Below are 25,920 nucleotides of genomic sequence, written 5' to 3' on the forward strand. Positions count from 1 at the left end.
ATGATCTTCCACTATAAAGGGAAGAAAATACTGAATGTACAGTGCATTAAAAATAACAGAGTGGCATCATAAATATCCACATGCACATCCATTTTTGCTAACCCAATCTGCCCAGAGGTCTTTCACTGCCAGGGATCTCTAAATCCAAACTAGACCAACGGCGATATATTTGCTCAGGAAACCCCTGTTTCAAGTAATCTCATCTCTTTGATCAGCTGTAAAAGCACAAATCTAAAATCAACAGTGGCAGAACAAACTTCAGCAAACAAAGACTTGCCAGATGGGCAGGTGTTGAGAAATATTAGACTGCAGTTGTAGTGTTTAACTCCCTTACAGGGTGATGAAAGAAACATTGTATGTGTCACTGAAGGTGATGATAATAATAGTAATGAAAGTAATAATGAATCCACACTGTATGTCTGCAACAGGTTTTGCCCTGGTTCAAGACAAATCAGCTATAACTTCAAATTATTCCTGAATACAGGTGTTTCTGAGGTAAGAACATTAAAGCTGGTTTATAAGAGAGAAGAAAATCAAGACTGCTATTCATGTTTGCTGATAGATCTACCTCGAGTGGCTAAGAGTTATGATATCTGCCATCCCTTCCACTCTCCAGAAAAAGCAACTGTCCTGTATCAAGTATGAGTGAACAGAGCAGGAATTTGGTCCCAAACTACCACAATTCACAGCACGCTCTACAGCCTCTGGTGACAGCTTCTGAATTAGTTTCATATTCACAATTTGGATATGCTGTGCTCAGCATAAGTGCTTCACTAGCTCTTGTCTCTTGGAGACAGTGAAATCAGTTGCAAGGGCCTTCCATGGCTTTCACCCAACCAGGTGCATGCACAAACACACTACTGTTTGAATTTTGAAAACTCAGGATAGAAGGTTTTATTTCATGTACAATTCTTACTGTAGAGTCAGAGAAAATTAACTAAAAGTCTGTTTATCATATCCACGCAATTATATTCATGGGTAATTCAACCAAAAAAACCTAAACTCTGTGATTTAGATGCATAACTACCACAGATAGGAGTCAACTCCATAGGAGTAGGAGTCATGCACAAAAGTGGAGGTGAGCAGGAGTTATTTTATCTAAGTGTTGTCATGAGAAGTTGGACTTGGGCTGTTAATTGTCCAAGTACCTTTTCTGTCAGCTGTGAAGTGGGGAGAGGCAAATCCTACCAAATAAACTGTTCAAAAACAGGCATCTGAGGAAAATGGGGTGAATGAAAATCAGGACATCTCTAACTGTACAATATCTCCATCTAGTTGAGGTAACCATTTGAGTCAGACATCTGTCTTCTAGATTCCTAAAGCAATAAAGAAAAATGTGTCTTATCTTTAATACTTTCACTGAAGCTAAAAATATAAGTGATGCCTTGAGGATAACTGGACCATTTTAGGCTACCATATTGAAAAAAAAAAAATTCCAGGAAATGTTCCTAGAGATGAGCCCTTGAACATACACACAACGGGATGGTTAGTTTTCATCACTGGCATGGTTTTGGCCTCTGCCAGCATTTTCCCAGATGATTTTCAAACACCAACTCAGTACCAGAAACTGAGGGGAAGCAACACCAAAAAGTGGTTTGGATTCGACATCCTGTTGTGAAAGATAAAAACCATTCAAGAGTAGTGATGCAAACTGTAATATTCCAACTGGCCTCAGTGCCAAGAGGCTGCCCAAGGCACATCTAAATTTGTGATAGCTTTAGAACAACTGAGGAAAAACACTGAGAAGCACCAGGATTGCCTATAATAGGACACACACTGGAGTATTACATCCAGTTCTTGTTTTCTTGTTTCATAAAAGAGATGAAACATTGGCTGGGATGTGGAAGAGAGCCACAGAAATTATTGGAAACCTTGGAAAAGGGCCTTGCAGTAAGAGAATAAAGGGGTTCAGTGTGTTGAATTTAATAAAAACATCCAGTGATGATTCCAGCAATTAGAGTGTGCAAGTATCAGCACAGGGAGAAAACAGTGAGCAGTAACAGCAGCACTCTCATCTCACACAGAACAGCATAATCAGAGGTGATTGCTGGAAGCGAAAGCCAGACAAATTCAGGCAAAACTCAAAACACACATTTTTAAGAGGGTGGGCTGCACTTCCAAAGGAAGTGATGGATTCTCCCAACCACTAATGGCTTTAGATCCTGACTGGACATAATTCTAGAAGATAAGCCTTAGCCAAACACAGATTGCTGGACTAACTGTGTTAAATGAAACGTCCTGTGTCATTCAGGAAGTCAGACTAAATAATCTAAGGGCCTTTTCTGGCTTTAAAAAAAAAATCTATGGATCTATAAAATGAAATGGCATAACTCTGAATTCTAATCCAAGAATAACACGTTTTGATAAGATTTCCATAGTCCAGTGGTATGATAGCGGATGCAGTTCCAAGAGATCAGACTATTGTTATAAAACTGGAAATTAATAAAGCATGATGAAATGGTGATGTGAATAATACCAATTCCCCATGTGTTTACAGGGTCAGTCCATAGAAATTGCAGCAAAGTCAGTGGAATTTTCACACTATAAAATTATTAAAAGAAAATATGGTTCAGCTTTTTAGACCAGCCTCTGAATGCCATGGATATAAATTGAAAAATCACTTTTATCTATTAATATTTGAAGGAAGAAGGGCATTTTCTGGCTATGCTTAGTGCACTCCATTAAGGAGTTACAGGGCTCCAGCCCAAGCACTGAAATTCAATCTGCGCTGTTCGATAGTTCTGGCAGTTCCTGGCACAATTTTGGTTCTGGCCAACTAATACTTTTTGAAATAACTCCTTACATCATTCAGGAGTCAGCATGGGCCAAGGACACTCCTAGCAAGTAGTTTGGATGTACCTACACATCTTCTGGGAGAGAACAGCGTATGGTAATATGAACATTGTGATTAAGGAAACAAATTATTCTGGCAATAAATGCCCAGGAATACAGATACAGCCAGTGAGTTTAAAGTGTCAGCTGCTCTGCAGGAAAAGAGCTGAGCTCTCAATTCCTTCCCTATCACCTACAAAAATATTTGCACTGTATGTATTTTAAGTTCACGTATGAGTTATATTGATCTATCTCTGATATCCTCTGCTGAGGAAAATCAGCAACTAACAAACTGTTCAACTGCAAATGAGACCACAGAATTAACTGTTTGAAATGACCTATCAAGGCCAGATCCAAGGCTAGAAGTGACTAAAAATAAGGTACATTCAATACTTATATTTTAGAACTTTAGACCAGAGAGCAGAACTTCAATCCAAAAAAGGAACCCTGTTATGCACACAGTGTTAGGCTCTGTGGAAAACTCATTCAGAATAACTTGAGAAGGGAGACTTCACATTATCTTGAGCATAGAAGAGCATCAGAATACCCACCTCTCCATAGAATTTAAACACAAGACATAAGGGAATGCTTCTATTTGCTCACAGCTTGGGATTTGCTTCTCAAGGCATAATCCCCAGGTTTTTTCACTTTCAGATATAACCATTTGAGGCTCTTTATTTTATATTACAGCAAGAGGAAGCAGATTAATATTAATATAATAATGAAGTAGCTAGATCTGTTGCCTGATATATAGGAATATCTTGATCTGGAGATAATTTTGGCTCAGGTTAAGAACTGAGAATTTCTTAACCACAAAGCTACTGGTTACATTATACAGCTGTCCTGCTAAAGAAAGCTTTATTTCCCAGCAGAAATACAAGTTTCATGAAGCTAAGTAGAAACCTTACAGGAGAAAATACAATTACCATCGGGACAAGGATACCAACCTAAGGCTGGATGCTCAGTGCTCTGGTCCCATCTGAGCTAAGTGTTGAATTAAATGGGCTAAAGCTCAAGTGGATCTGGAGTGAATAAAACCATGAAGAGAATGAAAAGGAAACATCAAACTCAAGGAAAATGCTTAATATAGGTAAAGGCACAATGAATTTGGCACATCCCTTTCCATAATGCTGTTCTAATTTTAAACAAGCTATTGTACTGTGCTGTTGATAGCCTTGTGTGAGCCATGCAGGGTTCAGCCAACTCAGCTGCAAGATCAGTAAAGAGACAATGCTACCACACACAGGGTTATTTGGATTAGTGAATACCATACGCAAGTAAATCATCTGCCAGATGGCATCGGAAGAAAGCTGCAACTCTCTCACTTTCATTTCCACAGCAGCAAACAATGTTCCGTGTTTAAAATAAACTCTTCCAGATGAGTAAAAGATAAACTTTGTGGTGCTTTTTTCCTGGTCTTCTCTTTGACTTTAGCTTTTTTCCTAAAAAAAAATTAACAAAAAACCAGAAAAAAACGCCATCTACTCTGATTGAGTTACATTAATGAAAAATCCCAGTTTAGACCACCACAGTACAAAGCTGTCCCTCTAGGCAGCATCAAAATTCCATGCTATTTACTGAACAAAAGGCAAAAATGAAATACAATTTTTTCATTCATCAACTTCTGTCAGCAGAACCCCTAAAAATGAGCACCTACCACATTAAGCCATTTCCTGTCATTTTATGTGTTTTCCACAGTGAAGAACCGTGCTGCTTTGTTGAAACATGGATGTTTTCATATTTTATGCAGTTTCAGCCTTTTCAAAAAAAAGTAGCAAGTGTCTAGAAACAAACAGAATCCCCCCAAAAACCCAAACGCAGAAACAACGTAACTTTAATCAAAGTTTTTCAGTTATTCTATTTGAGTTTTCAAGTTGTCTCTCTTGATACTACAGATGGAGCTTGTTATCTCTTAGTCTGTTCTACTGGCCCAAGACCCCAGTCTTAGCTATGCTAATACAATTATTTCATAATAGATCTTGCTACATAAAATAAGATTTTTTTAAAATTTTCCACTTACAACAACATTTTATGGACAAAAAACCTCCATAAAGCAATCTTACTTTTTTTCCCATATCTGTGGTGATTCTTCTGAGATACATCTAGGACTTTGAAGATTTTGAGGAGGGCAGACTGAAGGAAAATGAAGCTCTAGTCTCTTCCCAAGTATTTTCAAAGCCAGGTCAGGTGTCATCTAAAACTATCAATAATTTTTACTGGGCTTGTAGGATCTCAGCCCTTCAGAATAACAAATGGATTGGTTGTACTGAAGCAATTTTCAATTTACTATGCTTTCCTCATGGGGTACACCTACATTGTTGCATATAAAGGCCTTCAGGGAAGCCTGAAACCTAACATACTTATCCATGTACACTGGAGAAGGCATTTCTGATTGTAAATAAGTATATAAAATGATACCAAGACTACTTGTTGCAGCACATGTTGGTTCTGAGCCTCCAGGTGTGTCACTTGTCATTTTGCAGATGCTGTTCATGACCCCTTCCTTGAAGCATGTAGAAAGCCCCTGGCATTGCTTGTCTCCAGTGAAGATGGCATTTGGAGAGGGGATGGTCATGCCGTGACTTAGGAGGACTCAGGATACTGCCCTACTGTTGGGGAAGGTTGCAACAGGACTTAGATAAACTTAAATACCATCAGTCATCATCAGACTGCAGTCCAGGTGACAAATAAGCAGACAGCCCAACAACTGCAACAATGGGCTGACATTTCTTTGGGAAAAAAACACACATATCTGGAGAATGTTGCATGATATTTAATATATGCATAGCACTGCTACTGCCACCACCAATCCACCCTCATAATTCCACAATTAGTGAGGTATTTCTTTAAAAATGCCATACGTACACAGAAGTGCACAAAGCCTTATTCATCAAGCTTGAAAGAATCATCATCCAACTGGCTGTAAAGGTCCTACTGCCCAAACTTAAAGCCATGAGATCAAGATCAGCAAAAACATTTAGATGTCTGATTCCCAGTGCTTTTAGTGGGATCATGATTCCATATTGCTTGTTTTGCCCAAGAAGCAGGCAGCGAGAAAAGCTCAGCACCCTGATAAAGTGATTCAAGCATGTGATGGCCTCCTGAATCTTTTATGGCAAATAAGCTATCAATATTTTACTTATACAGAGTAACTAAGTTTCTTTCACATTACCTGAAATGATCATTCTTAAATGTGGAAAGAAAAGGCTCTAAACCTTGTTTGGTGGTCATTGTGCCAGGCTTTCCCCAAAAAAGGTGATTAGGAAAGCATTCCTTTCTCCATGTTACAAAAGACATTTGGAATTAATTAACTTTTCAAATTAATTTCTCTGATCTGAATCCAGTTACAACAGGTGTGAGGCTGCTAGTGGTAGCTAAAGCTGTAAGTAAAAAGTCTAGAGGGAGCTTGTCATTTTCTGTTATGAGAAATAGCAGCACCATTCTGGGACAGATCAAAAATAATAACTCAACTGTGGAGGCCTCCTGGGTCGTTTTGCAAGTCAATTACTCTCTAAATGATTAGTTTGGAAAAAGTTATGTGAAAAAGGGAACAGGCCTTTCATTTTAAAGTTATTTGTATGACTCTTGCAAGTTGTTTATTTTGTTTATAGCCTTAGGTGAAAAGAAATTAAGTCTGTTTGAAGTGGGAATTATTCACATTTTTTGGCAAAAGCATAATCATACCACACATTCACAGGGCTCAGGCTTTGGAGCCTGTGAAGCATTCACTTAGTAGCAAGCTTAGGCAAACCAGGCAACTACTGAAAAGAGGAGAGTTTAAATACTTCTGGTTTTATTGCATCATGGAAAAACTTATCATTTATCTCATTAAGATGGAGAATTTTTACTGGAGAACCCTCACTGAGTTTATAAGCTTGCCTGCTGTGTTGACTGGAATAACTGAAAGAGCAGAGTTGTCCCTTTGCCTGGGGATAGATGTTAGCCTTTGTGGCAAGGTAAGGAAGGTAAATTGGTGACAGATTCAGAGTACTTTTTAAAAAGTAAGTCTCCCTTGGCTTAAACAGATGGGGCATATAAAATAAATACATGCAACTTCAATTTAGTTTGCTTGCAGAAACCTCAGCTGTAATACCTACATGTGTGAAGAGAGAGTTGGCTGATAGCTAGGGCCTGCAACTTAGAATCAAAATAAAGAATTTTAGAAATAAAAAAAAGGAAATTTTTCTTTTTAAAATTCTTGGTCTGTCCATGAGGGAAGTTGGTTATTAAAGATACTTTCAAAAGGACTGCAGCCAAAGGTGAATCAATTATAGTGAAGTGATAAATTCTATGAGTGATAATAGTTAGAAAGTGCTCTCCTTAACATACTTGAAGTCTGTTTCTCTTGACCATTACACAGAAATGTTTCCTCCCCTCAGCTCTGTGTGTTCTCCAGCTGCAAAAACAGACATTGTATACCTGGATGTGGGCTTAAGCAGTTAAGCTCAACACTGAGCCCTGATGGCTCTGTCCCCAGACCAATGCTTCACCATGTACCAGAGCAGCAGTGGCAGGTGACACTCCTGGGCTAACGACCCGCTCTCCCTGATACCTCAGCTCCTTGGTAAATCACCAACAGCTCTTCCCATCTATCTTTTAAACTGAGAGATTAAATTGCACCTACACACGTGTCTGCACACCAGACACACACACTACCCGTCAATATGCCAATTCTGAAACAAGCCTTTTGGAACGCGGTTGGTGTGCGATGTTGTTGCCATATAAAATGTAATCACTGAGAAACGGGGCCACTTGGAAACATTGCTGACACTGGCCAAAAGCTGCAGTGGAGAAAGTCTGCAAACAGTCAAAGTTAAGCCCTGCTGTGGCTCTCCACCTCCTCCGCCCATCATCTCCACCTATGGTGATGGCGACAGAAGGCAACTGAATGCAACATTTTTGGCTGTATGCTCTCGATACAAATTGGTTATACAACAGTAATACAGAGAGCTTGCCACATCATTCTGGAGGCACTGCTACACTGGGGGCAAGTGTGAATGTGCTGATCTTCTCTTAGAGTGCTATCAGCTCCTAGAGGAGACATTCAGCCCACAGTCCTCAAATCATGAGGAGAGGAGAGGAGGGGGAGAGGGAGATACTGCCTTAGCCAAAATGTTTGATTCTAAGCTACACTGAGCCAGCATTACTGTTTGTTGGAATAAGGACGCTTCTTTGGTTTTGCACTTAGCTTTTGTAGATCTGTCGACCTCAGAGGACTCTAGTTCCTGGATGCCAGTAGAATAACAAAGGCATCACATAAAGAAACATTCACAGCAGCCTCAAGGAATTAAAGCTTTCTAGTCCACAGCAGTTAAATGACATTCAATCTTTAAAGTGACAAATTTTACTTATTTCAGATGTTGAAAAAAAGCCTACAATCTATCCTTTCAAACTGTTTTCAGGTAATATTCATCCATTAATACTCCATTAAGGGTCCATTAGGATTGGTCTACTCTGGAATGAGGCTGTAATTTAGTTAAGATTACAGGAATGTGATCCCTTTTTGACAATGACACTTCAACAATTTTTCAAAAGAACAGAAAGAAGGACATGGTAGATGTACACAGTATGGCCTCTTACATACAACCAGGACTTCCTATTCTGCATCCCCTATTTCAATACAAATCCATCTTTGCAGTTTTGAAGGCAAGTGCAATCCTGTGTAGGTGATTCAGTATGAAAATGACATCTCTGCTCTTCAGGCAGTTCCAGTGCAGTTCTTTACTGCAGTATTTTGAGGCCAATCATCCTCTCCATTGTCCACCTTTGCATCCAAGGCTTTCCTTGCAAGAGGTGTACACACATTTCAGCAGAGGCACAATGCAGTAGTGTTTCTTTAGAATTGCTAAAGTAGTATTAAAACACAACCGAGTTTGGCTCAGCTTCTCTGTAACTCCTTACAGAGCAGTTAATGAACTCCTCATTTTTCAGCTACCTGCTAAAGGTGCTGCTTGCATCCATTTACAACTGTTTAAAATTAAAACTTGAAATGCATCATTGAAGATCAAAGCAGGACTTCTTTGAAGTATGTAGCACAGTTCCCTCAGAATCACTTAGAGAAATTTTCTCAACACTCACAGTGTGCTTTGACAACACATTCACCTCTACACCTTGCCTTACAGTTAGTGCAAAGTTCAACCTGCTACATGATTTTACAAACCTGCTCTGCTTTGTAGCTTGCCTTCTGATTTTCTGGAATGCTGCTTTCTGCCTCACCCAAGTCACTTGCCCAGTATAGACTCTTGCTGGGGAACGGGAAGGCAAACGAAATCAAGATCAAGTGCAAAAGCTAAAGTATGCTGAGAGTCTGAATAAAAAATAAGAGAAAGAATTTTAAAAATTTAGTTGGCCACCACCAACTGCAGTGCAGAACTGATGTATTTATAACTACATAACTAATGAATACATCATTTATTATTGATTCCCTCTCTCAGTAATATTAACATAGATTACTCTAAATCATTCTTCCATATTTATACTATATATCTTAACTACTAGCACTTTTCAATAATGTAGACCAAAACAAAAAGGTATAAATGTCAATATGAAATCATAAGTAATAGGAATTAAAAAAAACCACAAAACAACAGAAGAACAGTACAGACTCATGCAATACTCATGTATTTCACTGGATTTTATTTCTACCAACCCCACACCACAGGCTCCCTAAACCAACACATGGGTTCATCTTCTGCTTTGAAACAAGACAACTCTATCAAGGCTGCTGGTTTCTGATATATCTCCCACAATAAAAGAATGAATTGTATGTCTTCTTTTTAAACGATTTTATTAAAGAATATTCAGTCAGCTGTATGAGACATTTATGGAACCTCGTTACTGAGTTAAAGTGCCATCAGTCAAGCCAAACACACAGAGAAGCTTATTCTCTTCAGTCTAATTTGCATGAGGTCTTACACAGTTCATGCCATGCAAAGTCCTATCAAGACCATTATACATTTTGCAACTACCCCTTTACTGAAACCCAAGGTTTCAAGAAACAGCAATTCAACACACATGAAAATAAAAATACAACTTGCACAACCAAGTATACTTACAAGCTGAATAGCAGCAACATCACTAAAAATAGCTGACTTTGTGCTTCACAGCAAAACTGCACACGGCTCAACGATTTTGTTCACTGAACCATGGGGCTGACAAGCCTTTGAAAGGCACTCAGAGGCCTCAACAATTACAGTGCAAGATATCAGGAAAACTCTTTATTCTATTTGTCATTATGATGGCTTAAAAAAAAAAAAAAAAAAAAAAAAAAAAAGACTATAAGACTATTATTAAGACTTATTTTCAAATAATTTTTTACACAAGTGTTTCACCATCAGTACCCTGCATTGTCCAGCCAGACATGTAATGACAAATATGAGTATATATTGCAAAACACATTTCTGCTTAATTTTTATTTGTTAAACACAAGTTTCTAAGCAGATTTAACCACCAGAAACTATCTTCACACCCACAAATTTTATTTCAGATTTTTTCTGAATGCCTGTGTCTATTGAAGATTGTCTTTCATTTCAAAACAGAGTTCCAACATAAATCACTCTCTTATTTCGTACTTACTGAGCAAAATACACTGTATTCCCACAGCATTTAAAGTGAGAGTTTCACTGTTGTGAAAATGCACTGCATAGCTATCTGCATTCTTTTTTGCAGACACCCCCTGGCACTTACTTCAGTAAGCCAACCATCACTTCACTGATATCCCACAGTTTCCTTGCAACCAAGTCATCCATGGCTTTGGGCAGTAGTTCTTCCTCTTTACAGTCTCCAAAATACTTTCCTGACACACCCTCGACGTCAGGAGAAGAGGCCAAATAAATAGATGTCTGGGCTCCTTCCAGAGGCGTTTTGAAGAAAGCCCATGACACTAAGTTGAACAGAGGTTTGGCCAGCAAAGGAATATTCACATGTCTGCCTAGATTTGTTCTGACAATCCCAGGATGAAGGGAGTTGACGGTGACTCCTGTCCCTTCCAACCGACGGGCCAGCTCCCTGGCAAATAATATGTTAGCCAGTTTACTTCGGCTGTAACAAAAGCTTTTATTGTAGCTTATTTCACTGTTCAGGTCTTCAAAGTTGATCTCTCCATATTTGTAAAGCTTTGAGGACACTACAACAATCCTGCTTGGGGCAGAATTTTTGAGGAGGCCCAGAAGAAGGTTGGTGAGCAAGAAGTGGCCCAAGTGGTTTACGCCAAATTGCATCTCAAAACCATCCTCTGTCTTCATGTATGGACACTGGAATATCCCTGCATTATTTATCAGAACATCCAGCCTTGACTCTTCCTTTAAAGAGGAAAGAAAAAAAAAATCATTCAGTTTTAGAACTCCAATATAAAACATTATTTTTCTTCAATTTCTCATTGGGCATTTTTAAAAAATAATTTAGTTTCTAGTTTTCTGAATTGTAACTTTCTGACATTCTCTTAAAGCATTGCTGGAAAAAACCCCACCTTTAAGTTGAACTACGACTACTACCACTAAACTGTACATTTGACCCCAGCAGGATGCAAGTACCTGAAAGCAGGTCTGTATCAACCTCTAATGCAGGCAAAGAACACAACCATCAGCTTCTCCAAGTGCAGCTTTTTCTACAGCAATTCAGTGATAAATTACCTTTGTGATGCTTTTTTTTCCTCTTTAAAAGTAACCTATCTTTTGCACTGCAAGAGGACACACATTAATTTACGCCAAGTCTCTGCTATAGCAGAGGGATCTAGTGCAAAAGACATGCAAGCATGGAACACAAGGTGTTAGCACAACAAATTATCCTCAGGGCTGGAAAGGAACCATTACACTGTAAACCCATCATCTCACTGGGATGATATTAAAAACTCTGACAAGTAATGTTTTCATTATTTTAAACTTGTCTTCCTTTAAAACCAGTACACATCACTCTGCTGATGGGTGAGAACTACAGAGCAGGACTCACAGAAAAAGAACACTCACATAATGTGAGGCCAATAGGTCTAAGGAACTAAGGAACAGAGGTTCTATGAGGTGCTCGGCACATGAGATTTGATGGATCGGTACTCTGGTTCAGGTTAGTAAAAACCAGACTCAAGGATGTATGTTACACTCTCCAGGAGCAGAAAATATAAGTAATTAACAGAGAGGTGGCGTTGATAATTTAGATATATGCATCATACGCTTCATGCTCCAGAATCCACTCAAAAATTAAGCGCTCCACAATTTAACCAAAACTGTAATTTTTTTTAAAAACCAAATTAAAATAAGCTTCTAATTCAACACTCTTACCAACTTCTGACAAAAAACTGTGAAAGCACAGTTTATGCTTGCATGAATCAGAGGCAAAGGTATTCATTTTCTCTAAAAGCCCTGGGAGTTTTCTTTGCTTTTAATTCTTTAAACCCAGCACAGGGACTGGAAGACCAGCTGAGACAATCTTGGACCATTTTAATGATAAAAATAGAGAACCTCATAAATGAATTCTGCACCATTTTTCTTTTACTTCACTACCATTAGCAGCAAAGATACAAAGAACAAACCCCAAATTTACACTTGGCATTCAGTTAAAGGTGCTGGCATCCGATCACTCAAAACTTCAAGTACTTCAATCTCAGACTGATTTCTGTGGAACTTATGGCTGCTCAGTGTTTCATATAATTGGGTCCCAAAGGCACGATCCAAAGAGCACCAAACTCCTCCTCTTCATCCAAAGGGATACAATGGTCAGTCACTATCACTAAATCAGGACAGGAGTGAAGAGTCCTGACTGCAGATCTGCTCACTGAAGTGATCCTTCTTTCTTCTTTAGAGAAAAACATCTGACTGGAGGATTTATTTTGCAAGACTTAACACTTCAAAAAGCAGGACCTCCACATGTGCTATTCTGTGAAATTCCTACACATAATAACCAAGTGATGGGATCAATGCCAAGCAGGCAGCTACTACAACCAAGTGCAGAAGAGGGCACAAAACATTGCTTTGATGGGCAGTGCTATTTCTTGCAGCCTCTAAGCTCACTTTCACGTTCCATTTTCCCACGGAAACCTCCAACATCTCAATCTTTTATTTTTTTTCCAGTGACACCAAGGAGTGAGAGATATAATCACTTTCAATCATGCAAAGTAAAGCTCCCACAGATAAGGCTAAGCAGTGGGACTGCACTGTCTCCCCATCATGCCAATGTTTACATCTTCTTTATCCCAAACAAAAAAACCACATGAAACCCCAAACAAATCCCAAAATCATAGCTCCAAAAAGGACTCACAGATAGGGAAGGTAAATAACATAAACTTGAGTGGAAAAGCTCTTGAAAATATTCTTGAGCTTGCACCCCTCATCATTCAGGTGCATTCAAGTGATAATGCAGGCATCAGCAATACTCTGAAGATAGCACTCTCTTTTCCTTTATCTATTTCTCACTTAAGAGCCACTCTAATACTTCGTACTATAAAACATATAATTCTTCAAAGTTAAACAATATGTCTCTTTTTTTTTTTTTTTTGGTATGTGCTTATTACACAAATTTTATATCCTTTCATGTATGCAGGCTTTCCCACAACATTGAAACGAGAGATTCATATATATATATATATATATATATATTTAGACTACAAAGTGTCCCACTAGAGAACTTAAAACTTGACACTTTTAGAAAAGCAGTTTGAAAATTAATGCAATATAGTCCCTGTTTTATTCCCCTCTTACAACAGGGTCTGAAGATCTTTTAAGTACTTAAAAAGCACATCCCTGAACAGCAGCAGAACTTATTAAACCCAGCTTCCCATGACTTCATGTCTCGTGACTTGAGTAGCTAGATGTGGTGAGATCAAAGTCCCAAAAGATGCTTTCTGTGGGAATGAAATAATGCCTCCAGCAGTGTTTCCCTCTGCTCCACAGATCTAGTCACATTTCTGTCAGGCAAAGCAACCGGAAATCCCCGTTCTACTTACACTCAGGTTTTCAGGGAATCTGCAAAAATTTATATATCCAAAAATGTCTATTGACTAGATTCTGCTGGTGGTGGGTGAGAGATTTAAATCCTTGGGGGGTTGCAACCTAAGGAGGTAGCAGAAGGATGTCTGGAGCATGTCAGCAGTGCACCTGTCAACTTTTATTTTTCTGGTGGCAAAGCTGAGCTGTAACACTAATTTAAACCAACAAAGGTTAAGCTAGTTAAATCAGTGAGGAAAGGAAGAAAAATAATTTATCTCATACAGAAACAACAATTTTCTTCCCAGAACATAAAACATCCGGTATATTTTTAAAACAAAATAGACCTATCACGAAGTTCATGCTTCCAGGAGCTAATTCACGGCCAATTTGCTGACACCCTCCTCCCAAACCCTGAGGTGATCTCAGCGGCTTCCCCAGCCCCCCGAGCGCGCCGCTGGCAGGAGGAACAGCCTCGCCCAACCCACACGGAAACCCGGGCACCAACACGGAGCACAGAGCCGCCGCCAGCACTGCCCAGCCCGTGCCTGCCGTGTCCCCTCGGGGCCCGGGCAGCGCGGCGCGGTGACCCGCGGGCCCGGCCGTACCTGCAGGACGCGGTGGCAGAAGGCGCGCACGGAGCGGAGCGAAGCCAGGTCCAGCTCGCGGACCACCAGCTCGCCAGCGCCGCCCGCCCGCTCGCCCACCTCGGCCCGGATCTCGCGGGCCGCCCGCTCGGCCCGCGCCCGGTCGCGGCAGCCCATGATGACGCGGGCCCGCATCCGCAGCAGCTCGGCCGCCGCCGCCCGGCCCAGCCCGCTGTTGGCGCCGGTGATGATGACGGTCTTGCCCCGCATGGAGCCCCCACGCCCGGGCCGCGCCGCGCCCCGCAACCAGCGCCAGGCGGCCACCAGCAGCCCCGCGCCCAGCACCAGCGCCGGCAGCGCCGCGGCCATGCTGGGCCTGGCCGGGCCGCGCGCGGCCTGCTGGGGCTTGTGGTCCCTGAGCGGCTCGGGAGCCTGCGCGCTGCCCTCGGGCCGGGCGGTGGCGGGGGCCCGCGGCACGGCGCTGACGGGACGGGGAGGGGCCGGGCTGCGACACCTGAGGGCTCTGCTGCCCTTTGCGGGACAGCCTGCACAGCCTGCGGAGTTGCGCGGAGAGAAACCTGGCGGGGCTCGATAGGGCCAAGTGTAGGGTGCTGCATCTGGTGGGGAATAACCCCAAGTACCTGCACAGGTTGGGGCCTGATTGAACCTCTTTAGTTGCTGGCACTGAAGCTCTTGGGCAGCCCCTCAGCTCTGCCAAATTTGTTTTGAATCCTTAGCCCAAAATCTGTTACCAGCCATCGACTCCATGTCTTGTTTCCAGACACTGTTACTAATCCCAGACCCTGGTGATCCCAACCGTGGCAGCATGAACCCGTTGAGGGAGCAAGGAATGGCCACTGCAGTTACTCCACTCAAAAATCTTTTCACCTAGCCATGGAAGAGTAGGAATGTCCAGAGAGAAAATTAAAAGGTAACCAAATTTTGATTAAGAGCAATGTAAGTTTAAAAAAAAAAGTGTTTAACAACAGCAAAAAAAAAAAAAAACAACAAAACAACACCCACAATACTGGAGTTCAGTGCAGATTTAGAGATAAGATAGAGGCAAAGAGGACAGAAGAAGACAGATTAAGAGAAGTTTGTGATGAGGACCTAGGGACCAGCATGCAGTAGAACAGAGTACAGGGAGACAATATTCTCTGGGGGAGACAAGAAATGAGCTTGACTTGGCTGCTAGGACCATGTCTATCCTGAGTCAAGACCTGGCACGTTTGAGGAAATGACTAAGAAACCCAAGAGGAAACCCATGAGCCTTTAATCAGGTTTCTTGTGGCTTGTCTGGACATGACAACTATTTGCAATAGCAAGCTCCCAAGAACACGTTGGTGCTACCTGCAGGCTATTAATGCCTGCAGTCTGTTCTGAGGCTGACCTCAGCTCATGTCACTGCAGCAGAAACAGCAGATTCTTCTGGAAGTACCCTTACCATGTCTTTTTTTGACTGTCTCTCACACTTCTCAGGCAGTTTAAGGGCTGTATAAGCACCACATCTAAATACTCTGAGTTTTTTGAGAGACCTCTTCGGTCTTTGTCTTCACCACAGAAAACACTCTTCTTTTCTGCCCTTCACTCCATTGTGAGCCTCATGGTTACACCAAAGGCTGTTTTATTCAGGCCACACCATTGCGTCTGCATATGAAACACGGATTTTGACATCCTTAACATGGTGTAAGAGCCATATTGGGATGTTCTTCCGTACATTCTTCTCATAGCAAATCATGTACAGGGAGGTGTTGCAACCACGCCCAGTCAAGGACCATGAGGAAGGAAGAGTAGTTGCCTATGAGATGTCAAAATAGGAGAACTAGGAAACGCTCTGTTACAGGAACAGATTAATTCTGTAGGAAATCCTTGAGGGAGCTAAAGAATCTGCTGTTCATCACCTGGCTGTGAGGACTCTGGCAGTTATCTCTGATGTCCTTACTTAGAAGGCTGCAGATATGTTGGGGAGGCCACTGCCTCGAGGGTGCTGCTGACGTCAGTCCAGCCTTCAGTGCAAGGAGCACTGTGCTCAGGAGCTCATGGTGATCAGAAGCTGCTCATGTAGGCAGGAATGATGTGTGCATCCAGATGTTGGTCCCAGGTACTCACCATAATAACTGGAAATTATTTCTTCTGACATTGACCTGTTCCACAGATTTCTGTACCCCTCTATTGTGCTCAAGGTTGTGTTTAGCAATACTGCAGGCCAGTGCAGGTTACAGGATCTGGCAGAGGAGCCTGAGGGTGTAACTGAGAATCCTCCTCAGGATGTAGGAGTCCTCTGAATCCCACAGCCTCAGAACAAATCACAGTCCAGAATGCATGTTGGAAGACATGTTGACCATCTCCAATTTTTTTATCTGAAATACTTTATATTTTGGCTTCTCCAAATGACATGCTAGCCTGGAAATTGAAAGGGTGTCTTAAAGATGGGAAGAAACTGGGAATATGGGTTTATGATGTCTTGGTAACTGGTGGGAAATAACTAACACACTCTGAGAATATATTCTGTAAATAAACAGACAAACAAAAATCTGAAGTCACCTTCAGAATCTTATTTCTAACATTTTTGTCCACAGGGATTGGTAGTAGTTGGAGACATTCCCATTTGTCTTACTGTCTTTCATGGATTCTTTTGCAGTGCAGGAACCTGGAAGCTAAGGGAACAAGAACTGGGTTTCCCTGACAGAGTTCTGTTTCCACACAGAATTCATCTGTTTTATTATTAATCCTCCTCCAGATTTTGTCTAGGATGACAGTTTCTTTTTCATGAGTCCATCTTCCAGTGTTGTAAACAGGTTGATAAAGGACAGTTTTCTCTATTCCCCTACTGAAAAATATTTCTACTCTTTTGACTGTGACTGGCTTAGGGTTATGAGGCCATAAACTCATGGTAGCCTGATAAGCGTGAGAAGCAAGACATTTTTTTCTTGAGTTTTGTGGTTGTTGTTTGCTTGTTTGTTTTGTTTTGTGGACTGGAATGCTATTAAGAGACAATTCTCTTCTATGTCTGCAAAAATAGAAACCACTTTCCCTCAGCTCCCACCCCACTTCATAGAATTTTCTTGAAAAAGATTATTTCGGTCCACTAGCCAAGCTGTGCCTTGGAGCAGAAGAAAATAATTTTAACAGGCAGAGGCTGCTTGGCAAGCCTAATTCTCCCCAAACATCCAAATTCGTCTGGAAGGTACTTGCATGAACTAGTCAGGCTCTACGCCCCCACCATGCTGCCAGCTGGATATGCAGACAAGCAGCCATCGAGCCTGGGACAGTAGCCTGACAATTAAAAGGCAGCATCTGATCTGAAACATGTAAGGTCATTTTGCTCAACTAATTTAGGAAAAGTGATTGTGGGCCTTAACATCAGCTTCTGAACTTTAATGTCAATTTGAATTCTGTGTCTAAGAATGTAAATTCTGCTATGTAAATTTGTGAACTCTTTTCGCACATGCCTTAGTGCTGTCAGGAGGACACTGCAAGAGGTAGTCCCCTAGTACCGTGTGTGCACAGATCAAAAAAAGACTTGGAAGCTTTGGTGTTCTGGCCAGTAGGCTTCATTCTTGCTGTAGGTGGATGGTTCATTGGAAATAAATGTAAACATAATAAACCACATGACTCAGTTTCTAATTTATTCACTGATTTGCAGGCTTACCCTGTCAGGTATGAGACTCACCTCTACACTTCAATAGGGATTAAGGATCCCATTAACCTTTTCATTACCAAGATGTAGTTGTTTGGTTAAGAGTCAAATGCTGTTTTTATTTCCTGCTCCCAACATCTACAGCTCTAATAATGCATGGATGAAGAACAGCTGATCCATGTTCTGCTTCAAAAAGGCAGGACTGGTCTTTCTGAAATTTGTAGCCATACTTTTGTGGTAAAGGTACACACACGATTTATATTCCACAGCTAAGGAATACTTTTGAATTCCTTGTGGACTCTGAGCTCTCACATAAAAACATCTGCTAATAACATTTTTCATAATCTCCATTTGGTGAGGTAACTCTATCCCATCCTGGCAGACAATGACCAGGCCTCAGTTAATTCATGTCTTCTGCACCTCCTGGCTGGGCTGGGAAATGTGATACGTTTTGGGCACCAAGCCTTTAGCACACATGAAGCTCCAAGTACATCAGAAATCTGCAGTGCATCCCATCAACATCACATACTGGTGTGAACACTTGAAAACCTTTCCAACAGTCTCTATTCGTGTTTCATGCAGGATCAAGGCTTTTGCCTTTGCTTCCAAAGAACTTTGTGGCTTGGACCCAGAACATTAAAATGATTGCCTGTGTTCCTGGGAGGGAAACCATAAATGATGCAGAGGAGCTTTCTGCAATAACAGGACAGTTCATCTGGACAGAGACCAAACTTTCAGAGGCTAATGTGAGGTTCTGGGCCAAATTCACCCAGGAACCACAGATCATGACAAGCTTGATTCACCATTTCTACTCCCACTGCAAAGCACATTCTTTTGGTTTTGTCTCTTCTGGTATGAATATATGACAAAAATAAATAATAAAACAGGACAGTTGTTCCACTAGGGAGAGAAAGAGAACAAACACCACCTGACAGATGTTAGTGGTGTCATTTGGATATCAGTTAAATGGATAATGAGATACAGAAATATAGCATAAAAGAGAGAGAATACACCTATGGTGTAAATACCAAGTCATGTAGCAACAGATACCTGTTCCCTGGAAACTCATTGGAAGTTGCCAAAGCGAGTGCATGCAGATCACAGAACAGTTGTAAATACTAAGGGAATCTAGTTAAGAAGAAAGTAATTCTTTCAACAGCATTATTTCCAGGTAGATTATCTGCTGTTATCAAGGTGTGCTCTAAAGTGTAGTCTTGTACCAGCCAAGTTACTCACAGCATCTCAGACATCTGTCCAGGTCTGTGAAGTATGTTGGGTCAAGGTGAGACCTCTAGCTCACAGATTTGACTGAAAGTGGTCACTTTTGGTCCTAAACATCAGGAACATTCTGATTACAGAAACTCTGCCTAGGAAATTATGCTAAAAGCTCAACACAGAAAAATGACAATGTTCTGTAAAGCCAGCTTTATTAAGATAAGAAAACAATATAGAAAAAATATGTGTAAACATGACCAAATGCAGTAATATTTTACTAGAAGCCAAAGCTGTGTTGTGACAGACCTACTGAACACATATTTAACCAGTAAACCACCAACAGGTAAACAGTTACATGTAAACTGTGCTTTTGGGAACTTCAGAAATAACTGTCAAGAACCAACACTGCAGCATGAATTTTCTTATAAATAACCTGTCAACAATTTTTTTAGATAAAATAAAACCATCCTGTCTCTCAGAATATGTCTCAAGCTATAAAAACAGTACAAATCTTCTAATATCAAAACCAGTGTTAGATAGAGACAGGTAAAAATATCTAAACTGCTTAAGAATTATATTAAAATAACTCTATTAAAAACTTACCAATATTAAAAATACTTCCTTTAAAGGCTGTTCTAGCCAAAAGTTAAATCTTTAAACACAGTGCTCACAATACACAAATGTAGAGGTTTTCAGATGTAACTATTGGTAGATTAGGGGCTGGCTGAGTTAAGAACCTTATCCTTAATGGCACCCTCCAGTCATGTAGATTTGTGGTACTTCTGAGCAATGCCATAGGGGACATGTGCAGCTATGGTGCCTAATTTCTGTGCTCCTTCGACATGGAACATCTGGTCATCAAAGAAAATGTGAGGGCGGATTTTCACCAGGATTGGTCCTTTAGGTGCTCCTGCTAGGAAAAGTGCCTCATCAATCTCCAGACCCCAGCTACGGAGAGTCTTCAGCACTCTGGCTCCAGAGCTCGCCGCACTTCTGGCTGTGACCAGGTAGGTCCTTATAGGACAATTTAATCGTTCATTTTTTGCATAGAACTTCTTCTGGAGTCTCCCCAGGTCTTCAAGAAAACCCTTCAAAGGACCCTGAGTATGACATACCAGAAGCATATTTAGTATATATCCACAGTTCCCCAAATCATTTATCTGCTTTCTTCCAAACCTCCAGTTACAAACAGAATTCCTTTCCCTAACGCTGTGCTACTCTGCAAATTCTCCATGTAACATCTCCAAATGGGGCCGTAGCCTCACTAGGAATGCGTACATTGGAAGAAAAGTTAAAACCATAACACTATATGGTAGGATCAGCAGGAAAATAATTCTCATTAAGGCTTACAAGATCTCTAACAATATTAACTTTTAACTATAGTCTTTAAAAAATTTTTCATTGAAAACACTGAACTCTTGTTACTATGAACCATGAGCTGTAATTCTTTTTCCCTGCACAAAAAACAGCAGAAGACCTAATAACAAAGCCATCAATGAACTCTTTCCAGACTAATGACTATACTACACTCCAATTAATAGAAACAAATTACATTTTTGTTCAAATTGCAATATAATGTACTGTCCAGTACTTTCATAAATAAAGCTTTTATTCTGAATTTATACCATTTTTAACAATAGCAGAATTAGTCTTTCAGTTTAAGCTAATGTTAAAATATTTGTATTTTTAGATAAATGGCATAGTTCTGCTTGGGAATAAGGAGATAATATCCTGTTTTAATGACCAGAATATCTCAGTGTTTAAAATTAACATTACCTACAGTCTGATAAAATATAATCAAATAAATCAGTACTAACATTTATTTTTCTAATGTTACCATTAAAAGGCAGCTGTAAGTCACTGTGTTACATATGCAGTTCTCTCAGAGAAATTTTTATGTGAAACATGCATTTTAAAGATTATTCTCCAAAAAAGAAATATATAGGGCCATCAGCTTTCACAAAGAACACATCCACACTGGGGAAGCTGGAGAAATACAGCAGCAATGAAAGTCATCAGATCTTTTGGAAACTCCATTTAAACAAGAAATTCAAGAAATACAAACCTGTGCGAGAGGCTTATTTTCATTCAGCTTTTCGTGTTCAAAAAATCTATCTAATCCTTGCTCTTTGACAATCTGTTCTGATTCATCAGAAAAGATAACAGAATCCCCATCAAAAGCCACCCTCAGCTGTGTGTCTGAGTAAGCAACATCTTTGTTGGCAGAGAACATCGTAGCTGATGCAATGCCTGCAAACAGATCAGAGACCTTCAGTTAGCATGTTCTGCAAAGTCAGTCATGAAACCATCAGCAGTTTGGTTCCAACAACTTATTGGTGGTGACCTTTATATATGGTGAGCATGACCGATCACAAAAGCTAATTAGAGATGGTTGTTCTGTAACACAAATGCATGGAAGCCAAATCTTCTTGGACATGCTTCCTTCCACTTTCATATTAAACTATATAAAAATGGTCCCCAAGCTGTCCTGCAAATGAGAAAAAAGCAGGAAATCCCAAGGAGACCACGCAATCAAAGTATTTGTTACATTTTAACTCCTTATGGGACACAGAAGTTGCTTCTTTAGGTTTGATAAAAAGACAATGCTATTCAAACAGAAGAATAGAGGTGGGAGTTTTGTTTCTTTCTGAAAGGGAGAACAAAGGTGCAGGGTGATTTAAGCTGTCACTATTAACAGGCTGAAGGGTCAGAGAGGAACTGTATCAAGTGATTTTTACTTGGTGAGTAAAAATAAATGATAAGCTTGCACCATATGATGTGGTGACTTTCTGCATTTGATGAAGCAGCACTACTTTCTGTGAAAGACACACAAGATCTGTAATTTTTGAACACGCTCAACAGATAACAAAATATTGCAACAGACAGCAAAATAAAATCAATTCAAACCTGCTTCTATAGCTTCCTGCACTTTGTCAGAATCCGCTGAGAGGTACAGGTTTGTGAGGTATGCAGTCAGGTAACCAATGGGGCTCTCTCCTCCCGTCATACAGAAACGTTCAATTGTTAAGCCTAAAGTAAAAACAGCATGAGGTGTGCCTCTGCCTTGACACTACAAACCTGTGAAAGGACCCATTGAAAAGGTACACTAGCCTAGCTTACAGTAAACTTAAAAAAAATAAAATATGTTCATTGTAATTTCAACAAGTTACACAACTTCAAACAATTACAATGTTTGATCAGCCCATTCTCATTGAGAAATCAGGGGAAAAAATTCCCCTTAAGACAGCAGAGTAACTGCTGTGAAGATGTATATGTAGGGAGCATAGATATCAAATATCAAAAAGTTTAAGGACTTCTCAGAAGTTATGGTTCACATCTGACAAATTTAAAGTACTGGACCAATTTCCATCTAATAGTATTTCCCTTATGCTGACACTCAAAAATAAATACCAAAGAAGCTGCTTTTCCCGGTCAGAACAGGAAGAATAAAAGTTATTCATATTATTATGTAACAGCTGGCAATTCTACACATCAGTAATTATTTTATTTACCATAGTGATTGATGCTGTTTATGAGCCTCACTCCCACTTGGGCATGGTTATTAGTCATCAGGACTATATCAAACCGTTCTTCGTCAGCAGGGTACAGCTCAAGAAGCCGGGCATTGACATGCTCCAGCGCCTGCAGGTTAAAAATGTGGAAGTCAACAGACAAGTGGAGTGTGCCTCCTTCCTAAGTTACTGTAGTTTTAGTGATAGGATTGTCTTGAAGGGGAGTGCAAAATACCTGATAGTTTAACTTGCTGAACTTCTTTTACTCCTTTCCACTTTGCTGCCCCCAGCAACCATTTGAATGGGTTCACTTGAAAGGAAGTGAGTAAATTTTTTTTTTTGGAGGTATGGAATTTACTTACGCTGATTTACTGACACAGTTCAGGTCACGTGTCACAGACCATAAGTAATGAGTACAAAATCACATCCTATCAACATGATTAGCCTGAGTTTCTAATTGCAGCAATGAACGAGACAGATTTTGATTTGAGATATCTTCAAAGTTAATTGGCCAACATATTACACCCACAGTTTGGCATTCTTGCTTCCTTGACCTTTCATCTGCTCATCTCACTCTGTATCCATCTGTTCTCCTATTTAGAACTTCAACTTGACCTTTGAATGGAATTTTTTGGGATTACAGCAACAAAATCAATAATGAATCATCAAATGAATGAAAGAGTGATTTTTATTAAGGTGCTTTAAAAAGTCAGGCCAGTTGTTCAGAAGTAAAACACAGATTTCATAATTAAATTCTGGAAATCTCACTTTAAAAAGCTATGTTATTTAGGGACTGCTTAGGAAAATCCTAATTTAAAGCTTGATATAAGGCCTAGAAAAAAATCTTAGTATGCAGCCATAACTCACTTCTATTGTTAATACTCTACTACACTGGCAATTTCTTAAATTATTAGAGAATAAGGGTGAGTGGAAGAGGGGATTCCATTTTTGTGTCCAGTGTCTTTATACTTTGCAGTCGAGGGACACCCTGGCCTGTGATTACAAATCTTAAGTGCTACAAGCATGAGATATAATACTTTTAAGTTAGTATTTTAAACATTTCAATAAGAAAATCAAAAGAAAAATATTTCTTTTTTGCTTTCTTTGTCTCCAGGTAGAAAAGATGACTCAGCAAAGCCACAGCTTTCTAGCCTAATGATTCCAGCAACTAAGCAATATAAAGAATTCAAATAAAAACAGCATATCAGAAGGGAACACAGGTCAAGGTACATTTAGTTGGGCATAGCTAACAGCTCTGCTTTCCAAAGTATGAGCAGTTAAAGAGTCAAATCTGGCTTATACTCTAAGTAAATTTGACACTGAACTGTAATCTTAAAAACTGACTGTGCTAGCAGAGCTGCTACATATAGGAAAAGATGCAGTAACTTCTCATCAGTCTGCCCTCACTGGTGCACCAAGTGGATTATTTTATGGCCACACTTTTATGTTAGAAACACCTTTACAGTGCTTGTGCCATTAATGCTACTAATAGCTATGTTATATTTACGGTACCATGGGTATTGACATAAGTAATTTTTCCATTGTGTGTGTTCAGAAAGTGATTTATAAAGAAAATGTTTTAAATTCCTGAGACCAAAATTGAGGTAATGAAAATCTGCTTTTAAAACCTGAAACGTTCTGCCACAACTCTGATGTCAGCAAGTATGATTTCATTATTTTTTTAAAATTGTTGTGGTAAAGCTCATCAAACTGTTCTCAAGGGACATAAAACTAACCCTGTAGACAGTACTTTTCAAGACAGTCCTACTAAAACCTGTCCTCTTCAAAAACATACATATTTTCATTTTTTTCACTTTTCTGTAATTTTACTTGCTTTCCACGCTGCAGGCTGTTTTCCTTGGCCTCTTTTCTTATATAATGAAAGCAAAATATTCCATTTCAGCTCTTCTTAAACCCTGACTCAGAAGTAGCGAGTCTATTTCTTTTGCTGGTCCTCAAGAAAAATTTCCAGGGTGACAATGAAAGCAAGGAAAAATTGGAGTTGACCAAAAGAAATTAAAATATTTTTTATCTGTTTGGGGCTTTTGTTTGTTTTGTTTTTTCGTTTTGTTTTTGTTTTGGAGGGTGGGAGAGGAAGTGAGTTGGTTTATTTGTTTTGTTTTGGGTGGTTTTTTTGGAAGAGGAGGTTGTGACAAACCTAAAACAATTCGGGGCCTTTTTTGACTTAAATGGTTTTAAAAGGAAAGGTTCTTCATACACCCCATGTCCAGCAGGAAATGCAGGTTGCTCCTTACCCACACCTGGGATGTGGTGCTGCGAGCCGGGATACAAACCGGGATGCTGAGGGTACCACTGCGGTGCCAGTGACGCGAGCAGTACGTGCTCTGCAGCAGGCGTTCCGCATTAGTGCCGGCGGGAGGGGAGGGCAGGACAGGAGAGGGAACGGGAGAGGGGAGAGAAGCGGTGGCCGAGGGGCCAGGGCGCGCAGAGAGTTGCAGGAGATGCTACGGGGCTGCCGCGCCGCGACGAGCTCGGCGTCGGGAGAACAACTCCCAAAACATCTCCCCGAGGCAGGATTATCTCCGCTGAAGGAGGCTTCGGGCTCCTCCTTTTCCCGAAATTTGGCCTCGCAGCATCCTCCGCGCCCCGCCACACCCCACACCCTCTCCCGCCCCGCCGGGCCGCCTCCCGGCTACCTTGACGAAGTAGAACGCCGGTCCGGGCTTGAGGATGACGTTCTCGTTGTTCTGCTGGTACTCCACGTATTTCTCCAGCCCATCCTCTTCGTAGATCCGCCGCTCCTCCACCAGGTTGAAGAGTGCTCGGGAGGACACGGCCACCGTGATGGCATTCTGGGGCTTGGGCTGCGGAGCGAGCGCAGGGTAGCGCCGGGCCGCAGCCCTCAGCCCCCGGGCCCCCAGCCTCCCCCCGGACCCCCGGCCCGCCCGCACTCACCGGCCGAGCCTTCTGGGTAACCAGATTGTCGTAGAAAGCCTTGGCCGCCGCCCAGTCCTCCTCGGCCTCCTGCTGCTGGTCCTCCGCCACCTGGCTGGGCTGCGACTCCTCCGAGCCGGAGCCGCTCATGGTTCCTAACGCGGCCGGGGCCGTAGCGGGAGACCGGGAAGCGGCGGCAGCGGCCGCCCCCCTGCCCCGCCCCGGCCAGGCGGGGGAAGGCATCGGCGCTGCCTCTCCCTGGCGCTGCGCACGCCTGGGGACGCGGCCCGCAGCGGTTCAGCCCTCCCGTGGAGCGGAGCGGCCCC

The 25,920-nt window shown here is 41.1% G+C and overlaps 2 protein-coding genes across 2 annotated transcripts; both read right to left on the reverse strand.

Moving 5' to 3' along the window:
- Positions 1-9,602: 9,602 nt before the first annotated feature.
- On the reverse strand, positions 9,603-14,701 carry RDH14 (retinol dehydrogenase 14). Its single transcript, XM_005521842.3, has 2 exons — positions 14,354-14,701; positions 9,603-11,132 (listed from the first exon to the last, which is right to left on the reverse strand). The coding sequence occupies exons 1-2, from the start codon at positions 14,699-14,701 to the stop codon at positions 10,515-10,517; spliced, it is 966 nt and encodes a 321-aa protein (XP_005521899.3). The 3' UTR covers positions 9,603-10,514.
- A 4,681-nt stretch (positions 14,702-19,382) lies between these two features.
- NT5C1B (5'-nucleotidase, cytosolic IB) lies at positions 19,383-25,790 on the reverse strand. Its single transcript, XM_005521925.3, has 6 exons — positions 25,616-25,790; positions 25,357-25,524; positions 22,700-22,829; positions 22,095-22,217; positions 21,253-21,437; positions 19,383-20,287 (listed from the first exon to the last, which is right to left on the reverse strand). The coding sequence occupies exons 1-6, from the start codon at positions 25,742-25,744 to the stop codon at positions 19,949-19,951; spliced, it is 1,074 nt and encodes a 357-aa protein (XP_005521982.1). The 5' UTR covers positions 25,745-25,790; the 3' UTR covers positions 19,383-19,948.
- Between the last annotated feature and the right edge of the window lie 130 nt (positions 25,791-25,920).

This window comes from Pseudopodoces humilis, chromosome 3 (genome assembly GCF_049639895.1).
Source record: "Pseudopodoces humilis isolate 2021_Gansu_Grassland_sample_001 chromosome 3, ASM4963989v1, whole genome shotgun sequence".
Classification (NCBI taxonomy): domain Eukaryota; kingdom Metazoa; phylum Chordata; class Aves; order Passeriformes; family Paridae; genus Pseudopodoces; species Pseudopodoces humilis.